Source organism: Agelaius tricolor, unplaced genomic scaffold (assembly GCF_023055355.1).
Source record: "Agelaius tricolor isolate 1412-34295 unplaced genomic scaffold, bAgeTri1.0.p SCAF_12, whole genome shotgun sequence".
Taxonomy (NCBI): domain Eukaryota; kingdom Metazoa; phylum Chordata; class Aves; order Passeriformes; family Icteridae; genus Agelaius; species Agelaius tricolor.
The window spans coordinates 16,907,269-16,916,066 of NW_027269272.1; the positions used below are offsets into that span (position 1 = coordinate 16,907,269).

Here is an 8,798-nt window from a genome sequence, read left to right on the forward strand (position 1 = left end):
AGCTTTCTCAATACAAATAGTTTTAATATATTTTTCCTAATTTCCCTTCCAGTGCACTAATTGATTTGGGTTTTTACATTGGTGAGCATTGGTGTTTCTGTTGTAGGTGCAGGTTTCTTTTGTATTCTGAGAGGGAGAAGTAGACCCCATGACTCAATTCCGAGCTACATCTAAAGTCAGTTCTTGAGTCAGTCATGCAGGATTTTCTGGTGTTTTCAGATCACTTGCAGACATTTGAGCCACTGGGATTTTAGGATGACTTATTTATTGAGCTGCCTGGCAGTTTCACATGGCTCAGTGGTGAATTGTGTTAGAAGGGGCTAGGGAGTTGTAAGTAATCCTTAATGCTGGGAGATCCTGCACTGCTTTGTCCCCTAAAAACCTTTGGACTTTCAATCCCAGCAGAACTGCACAATATAAATTCATCTGGGGCATTGTGCAATTCCATCCCAGCTTCCCTATTTATAGCTCCCTCAAGTATGAAGATGTCATTTTTATGGGATTGCAGTACAAAGAACATCACTGGAATGACCCACAATCAAAACCAAGCAAACACAAAGGCCAGTCAAGAAAAAATCCCCTGTAAACCCAGGCTGCTCCATCTGCTACCCCTGCTGTGTAGGGCTCTCCTGTTTCCTCATATATCCTGTTTTAATGTGAAAGAGTTCAAGAAGTTCTCTCTGGGAAAACTTAGTAAAATATCCCCCCTGAACCCAGAGCTGCTCTCACATGTCTGCATTACATCTCTGCTGAGATGTGAACATAAGATACCTGTATGGTACCAGAATGGCACGGCAGCCTGGTATGTTTTTCTTGAAAAGTTGCTTGAAGGTTTTTCATTTCATTTCCATTCTAATTACAAAAAATAATAGACTTTCTGAAAGCATGGATCCATGTAGGAATACCTGCCTTTTAAGGGGAAGGCTACTTTCAGAAAGAGCTAATAACAGGCACCACAGCAGAGCAGCAATTTCCTTGGGACTTTGGTGGTTTTAAAGCCCTTGGATCAAAGGAAACCCTCAGCTGAACAGGTTGATCCATCCATCTAGATTTCACTGATTATTAGCAGTTACCTGTGGGAAAGGGAGACGAGAGACACACAATGGGAATACTTACAGAACTCTTAAACTAATTAGTAATAGATATTTCTGCAGGATGCTGCATTCAAGCATCAGTTACACATAAATTATTCCTTGTCCTGCGGTTTTCATTAAGTTACATGTGGAGGCTGAACTGTGGTGAGTACTCACTCAATGCCAGCAGCATCTCAGATACCTGTAACCTCTTCACTTCTGGAGAAAAATGGGTTTCACTAAGGCTTGTGTAAGCTGCTGTTTTTAACAACAAGGAATAATTACATGTGGGAGCTGGAGAGGTGACAGGCACCTCACTGCACACTAAACACCGACATTGAATTCTTTGCAATGGGAGTCTTGCAGATTTCTATGTGAGAATTAACCAGCTGTGATGTGCTTCTCAAATGTGTAGGTTGTATCTGAGATGTCTGATAACTGCTTCGTGGATGTTGCTATGGCTAACTGACTGACCTTTTTTTTCTGTCTGTTTTCCCTTCCTGCTCACACACTCTGGACAGGACAATCTTTGTTCCCCTTCTGACATTCTCCAGCTAAACCTCAGCGTTAAAAGAACAGTTGAGACTCTTCTTTCCCTGGGGACAGATTCAGAAGAATCCAGTCTTGTGTCCCTTTCCGTTCAGCTCTGGGGCTTTGTGGTGTTTTACTGTACTCTAATGCTAACGCTCTGTATGTTCTATCGCTGGGTCTTTTTTCTCTAGTGAAGGATAGTGGTGCTGCTTCCTCCCTCCATCACTCCAGTGCTTGGGAACAGATTCTGGGCTTTGCCAAGACTGTGTGTATGAAGTGCTTTGTTTCCCACGGATGGGACAGAGGTGACAAGTACAATGTACAAACACGTTGGTGCACCCACGGCACCGTCCGTGACCCAATTCCCATTTGTATTTGCTGTGTCACGTTGAGCAGATGAAATGCCTTCCAAGGGAGGAGCTGCTGTCCCTGGGCTCCAGCGAGGGCTGAGGTCAGGACATGTGGTGCATGCTGGAGTCTGCTGACCAGTGGTGTAGTGAAAACTGCAGTGTCAGTTTGTGCCTCTGTTCCCCCATCTGTGTAATGGGAAATGCAACCACTTTGGTAAATTGCTTGAGGATTATCTGATGAAAATTGTTAAACAATGTGAAGTTTTTTTTCAATGTCAATGTTCTTGATGTGATCTCACAGTCTTAGGAGACATGGTCTGGTGTCATTCACAGAACTTTCGAACTGGTTTGTTTTCTTACCCACAGTCCTTTTATCCTGCTTCTAAGAGCATTTGATTTCTCAAATTTATAGACTCTGCTGTATTACTTTGATTCAGGATTTTGAAAACAACTTTCAGTGAATCCTGAGCTACTTGAACATTATAACAGTTCAAGCAGAAAAATTTCAGAGAAATTAAGCTCTTCAACAGCTTTAAGAGAAAAGTTTTCTGTCAGAGAAAGAAAAATCTTTATGATCCTGTAAGGTGCTACAGAATGTCACAGCATTTTACTGTGATCTGGATAAGACCAAAAACTTGTTGAATTGTCCCTTGATCTTGGGCACTCCAACCCAAGCTTGTTCCATGCTTATTCCCTTCTTCCTCTTATCCTGTCATTTTCAGAAACACTTGTATCATGTAATTGCACAAACATAAGGCCTGGCTGCACTCTTCACTGTTTTACAAAACTCAGGTAGTCTTCCATAAAGCTTCACAGCCTTTCCCTCCCCAGGGAAAGCACCCTGGTGCTTTAATGCTTTAATGTCTCAGGGACACCTCAGAACTTCAGGGCACTCCTGTGTGTGTAACAGACCATGTCTCCTCAGAGTGGAGATCCATTCAGGGAGCTCTGCTCAGACACCAGTGACAGGTAAGTGTTCAGGAAATGGCTGTTCCAAATCTGTCTTCAATAAATTTTGTTATATCTGCAAGTGCAGTAAATGGCTTGGAAGCCCAGTGCAAGTGGTGTTGGTATTCCAGCCATATCCTGGAACACCTCTGAAGCACAGTTTAAGGTACACAGGAGTTCAGTTGCAAATGTGGTCACTACCAGTAAAAATGTGTTATGTGTATGTGGGTCTCACAAGCTCTTGTACCATGAAGTGAGTTTTTATCAAAGCAGCAAGTAAGAGCTGCTGCCTTCTGTCCAAGTCACACAAAGTGTTCTGTCCAAGCCAAACATCACTGAGTAAAGAAGGGACTTTTGACAGGGGGAGATTGTTTTACTTTTAAGTAAGCTATTTTTGCACTGCTTACTGGTATGAACTAAAATGAACTCAGTTCCTGTGTTTTTTAACTTTTAATGAACACTGTGATAAAAGCTGCAAGGAGTTTTACACTAACAGTGCCTTCCAGTTTTTAAATTTTGTTTGTCATTACTGTCTGCGGTATGGAATCATTCCAAAGCTTTTCCCCCCTTATCTGTTTGCATACATAAGAAAAAGATAAGGCATATTTACTCAAGTTTACAAGTATTTTCTCAAAAAGCACACTTTTTTCAAAGTAATACACATTTGCTGGAAGAAAAATGTATTTTAGCCTGAGCATATGGCTTTCTATGAGAATTGCAGTCGGGGCTCATTTGTTTTCTCTCTGCTCGGAGCTTTGAGGGAGGAGTGTTGGCTGCCACTGTTTGTGCTGAAGGATTTCTTTAACCTCAAAAATCAGTAAAGACTCAAGGAGTGGAGAAATGCCAGTTGATGTGGAAATGACACATGAAAAATAGTCTCTGTAGCTCTATAGGAAGGACACACTTGGGTTATTTTCTGCGGATACAGAGAACTGTTGGACATGTATCCTGACTGTTGTGGAGTGAGGATGGCCAGGAGGTGCCAAGGACTTCTGTAGGATGAGGCTTTAAATACATCTTAGACTGAGAATAGCACAACTGTTAATAAACACTTTGAAACCTCTTTTTGCATGTTGTGTATTACTGTTACTCCTCAGGATGATTTTGGGGGCCACCCACTAAGCGGGGGCACTTTGGGGAGGTGAGTGAGTGGCAGTGACTCATTCCCTGCTCCCCAGTAGGGCTTCCCTCCTGGCTGTAGCTGAACAGGCTTGTCCCAGGAGGACTCTCTCCAGAAGGTGATTTGGGAAGGAAGCTGTGGTTCCTCTCCTGCTCTGTGTTGTAGCACATTGATCGTATTGAAGCAACCCCCTCCTCAAGTTCATCTACTTTGGTTTCATAAACTGCTGCCATGTCAGTGTGGGCAGAGATGGAGGACAATTTGCTATTCCCCTTTTCTCTCACAATCCTTTTTCAAATTCTTATTTACAAAGTTTTCTATTAAAAGAACACGAGGGATTAGCCCAAGGCCACCTTTCTTGAGTAGTCAAGGTCATGGTTCCTTTGCCACAAGCAGAAATCTCATGTCCTACCCCTATGTGTGTGTGCTGCCTGTCCATAACATTTCATATTTCAGTCACCTTTTGCTTAATTTTTTTTTCTTTTCAGTTGAGTGGTTTTCATCCATTTTGTTTTTGTCTTTGTTTTGTTCCCCATTCAGGAGCAATTATGTTTGCCTCTGCATATTTTAGAAGAGAAGGGTTTGACACAGGTAGCTGTGACTGTCCAGGCGCTCCTGGAGCTGGCACCCCCAAAGCAGCAGCCACTGCACCACTTGTCTGCTGTGTAAAGACCTCCGGGACCTTTTGGGTTACCTTGGCTAAGCAGAAGGACCTGAAGACTTTACTGCCCATGCAGTGCATCCAAACACACAGAGCTCTGTTCTAAGGAAATGAGTTTCCGTGATTCCTGACAGGAATGTTTTACTGCATTTCTCCATTTTTTTGGAGATCACAACAGTTTCCAGGAACATTTTTATTACCAATCTTTTTGCCCCTTATTTAAAAAATGAGAGTTCATTGGGAGGAGAGCAGGGACTTCTAGTGGCTGGCTGTTGGAGCCAGCTGTAGAAATGGACCTTGCAAGATGAAGAAATGGGTTTAGGGTCTGGAAAGCAATTCCTAGGGGAATTTGTGGAAAAAAAAAAAAAAAAAGGGTGTTGTTGCAGTGGGCACACAGGGAATTAAATTACTTTCCTTACCCACAGGGTGCAAAGAAATGAAATTTCTTTGCCTCCAAAGAATGGGTATTTCTGTTACAATATTTTTTAAATTGCATCACACAATCTTAACCTGCAGTATTTGATAATGGTCAAGCTTCACACAGCTGTTACTTGCCTTGGTAGGTCCTCATCACTAAAAGTTAAAGAAAAAAAATATTTTTTTTCCCAATGGAAAAATTACTACATGTTTTCTGCCAGAAACACCTTAGTAAAAGATACTAAGATCTGTTCAAATGGGATTAATCCCATTAGCATTCTTGCTGGGTTCACTTTCTATTTTGGGTTTTAACGTGTCTTTATCTGGACACTTTTCCAACAGCAGTGGAGGGAGATTGCCCCTGTCCTCACATCCCCTTCCGGTGGTTTTGTGGGATCACTAGAATCCCGTGCACTTCCCTGCAGTGGGAACGGTGCCAGCCTGCCCTGCTGGTCATTACAAGTCCTGAAGCATCCCCTGCAGGCACAGAATGGATCACGTTAAGAGCACAGTTCTCAAGTTCCCCAGGTGGGCTGGGTGTTGTCAGAGCAGCTCTGTGCTAAGGCAGCTCTGAAGGGTTAGACAAGGCTTTCAATGAAGCCCTTTATTAGTTGGAGTTTATATAGAGAGATGTGCTGGTTTTACAGAACTGCTGTTACTTGATTCCTCTTTCCATAACATAATAATGGAAATTCACAGTACAGCAGTGGGAGAGGCAGCTGACAAATTTTGCATTTTCCTGGAAAGCTGATGTGCAAAATAAAGACAGATCTCTATGCTCTGGTCCTAGTGACAAGGCCGAGCTTGCTACCAAATCAATTAACAATTCTTTCCTCCCCGCCCCCTAAAAAGGCCTCACAGAACCCAGTTTCCACCCATGTGGTTCCTTTGTCCCTGAACATAATGCTACTAATACATGGTACATGTTCTGAAAGCAACTCCAGGCATCAGCCACATTCTGTCTGAGATATATTTGAAGCAGAATAGAGAGGGGATTTTATGCGGATAAAGGAAGAAGAAATGGAAATGAATTAGCTAAAAGTCATTTTTGCAGAAGTAAAACCTGCTGTGGGACTGCCAAGGACTGGTCTTAGCTGTATTTTCCCCCTTTTGATTTGCAGTTTTGTTTCCATTTTGTTTTGCTTCATGTATTTCTTTCAAGGGCTGTTGTGGTGATTGTTGAATCCCCTATTTCTCATCATTATTCCAGTTGCTTCTTACTGGCATTGGTTGGTCACATTTCAAGTGAAGAACACCTGGGAGGTGTTTAGGAGTGCCCAGCTGCAAAGAGAAACCTCCTCATGCTGGGCAAATGCAGTGCCCTGAGTCCTGCAGGGAATGGAGGTGCCAGGAACTCACAGCACCCACAGGAAGAGCAGCTCCACACAGGCATTCTCACCCCCTTAAGCGGTTTTTGTGTTTCACTTGATGCCATTGGTGAGGAGCCTTGGTCATTCCCACAGGGTTACACAGAGGTGTCTGAAGTGTCTGCCGCAGTTTGCTGGGGGGGAGATGCTGCCACTCACAGGCAACACCACAGACACAGAGTGTTCCTGGTGTGTTTGTCTCTGCACGTAATTTGAGAGGGAGGGAGGCACTGACTTCATCTTGGTGTCCCACATTGGGTCACCTGTTGTTACAGGGACAGTTGCATTTACCAGCACACCCATCATGGGCTGTTTAAATACCCCTGTTTGAAGAAAACAATTCCCTTCATGGAATTGTGAGGGTGTGGTGATTGCTCCTGCACTTAAGGAAAGTGAAACTTAGCAGTATTCAGGTGGGTGGAAATTTTGTCATTTAATTAACAGTAGTTTTTATTGGGGTGGGGTCTCGAGTCTGGCCTATTGCCATGTGTGGCTCACAACCTGAGTGGCTCATGGCCACCTGTGGCTGGAGGCCAGGCAGGCAGAAGGTCCCTGGCACCAGGTACTTTGTTGTGAGCAACATTCACTCTGGAGTTTCAGTGTAGGTAATTGTGTTAGTTTGACATTTGTAATCTTAGGTTTTCAGGCTGGCAAGCACTAAATCTTGTCCAGATGCTTTGGACAAAAATCCAAACCTGAAGTTTCATCATGCAGTTTATTTAATGTGTTATAAAACCCACTTCAGTTCTCTCTTGCAAAATGGGTTGGGATTTTTCAGTAGTTATGTGCAATTTTTGTTGTATCCCATGAAAAGAGTATTTGAAAGAAAACATGTATAAAGTTCTATTCTGTGTGTTAAAGCAAAGAAGAGATGCTCTTTCCTCTTTGGGGCATTTGTGCTGGAGGATGTGGAAGGGATCCACCTCAGTGTTCCGTGCTGCTGGTGTTCCTACACTGACTCCATGGTGCCACACTCCATCCTCAAACCTGGCGAGCCTTGGGCACTGTCTGAGGCTCTGCAAGGTCCCACACTCCAGGTGGAGCAGCCTGGGCACTCAGGAGCCCCTGATGGCACTGGGGGGCCAGGGCAGAGCAGCTGGGGGTTCCCCTTTAGAAGGAGAGGCTTTTGTAAAGGCCCTGCTTAAATCCACCAGGGACAGCTCTTCACAGCACCAGGGCACCTCTGTTGTCCTTGGTAGCAGCAGGATAGCAAATGGTATTCTTACCCCTTTATGACTATAAATGGTTCTTTGAAAAACTGTTTTAGAAACAGAGAACATGTAAGGTGAATTTGGACATCAGAAAATTCTTTTGTATAGATATTGTGATGTTCTACAAAGTGATCTAATTTTGTTATTTCTGAAAACAGTGTAAACGTGTAAGTAATAGAGTAAAGGATTTTAAAGCTTCATCCCATGCTGTATGTCTGTAAATACATTCCATCATTTCTGTTACATATAAATGTGTCTGAATATTGTATATTTTAAATCGCCTGTATTCTGCCAGTAGTGTGAACTTCTAGCACATTGATAATATAAAAGGAAACCATGGGTATTTGAAATAAAGTTCTAAAACTTAAGTGAATTGCAGTATTTCTTCTTGCTGTTTTCCTGTTGCACCAACAAACGTCACATCCTCTGTGTCAGGTGTTTATTCCCCTTCCACATCACCCCAGTTCGCATTAGATGGACCTGTTTGATTTTCTACTTTTCAAAGTTAACCAGGACAGGAAAATCACGGTATTTTTACACATATTTTGCAGTGACATCAGAAGCTTCTTCCTAGGTATTTTTAGCCTTCCCAGAGACTGATTTTGTACAGAATCCTTTGCTCATCTCTCTATAGCTCCTTGTTTTTTCCTTGGTCAGAAGGTATATGGAGCTATTCTGTCTGTGCACTGACACTGTGCAGGACTGTGGGAATGGAAACCTGCATGCTCTGACTGCACTTGTGTTTACACTGCAGACTTGCCCATGTTCTCCCTACTGACCTGATGCCAGCACTGGAGGCATGGAGAGCACAGAGGGAGTCAAGCTGGGGCTGCCTCAGCCTCTCTACCTGACCCAGAGCCACAGCCAGTGCTTTGGGGGCAGCAGAGGAGGTTCTGGGTGCAGAGCATTCCATGCCCAGAGTTACTGGGCTGGTAACAGATTACCTCCCACTGTCTTGTTTCCATAAAGCTCTTAGCAGGGGATATAGTGTTTCTCACTGCTTTGATGCAAATCCCCTTTCTGCTGGGAAAAAAGGCTGTACAAGGGCAGCTTTAAGATCTTAAGTGCAGCTTCACCATAACTGTGTCTGCAGGAACTGCATTTTCCAGAATTGCCCAAG

At 43.4% G+C, this 8,798-nt stretch overlaps 1 protein-coding gene across 14 annotated transcripts in view; it reads left to right on the top strand.

Annotated features, from left to right (window-relative positions):
• The window catches only part of LRCH3 (leucine rich repeats and calponin homology domain containing 3), a 62,582-nt gene extending 54,536 nt beyond the window's left edge, over nucleotides 1–8,046 (top strand). For 12 of the 14 annotated variants that reach the window (XM_071437820.1, XM_071437821.1, XM_071437826.1 and 9 more), the window contains one exon: nucleotides 1,595–8,046. In XM_071437820.1, coding sequence (XP_071293921.1) covers nucleotides 1,595–1,795 — 201 coding nt within the window. In that variant the 3' untranslated portion in view covers nucleotides 1,796–8,046. The remainder of the gene's footprint in view (nucleotides 1–1,594) is intronic. The other 2 variants (XM_071437823.1, XM_071437834.1) reach the window with 1 other exon arrangement.
• The last annotated feature ends 752 nt before the right edge of the window (nucleotides 8,047–8,798 follow it).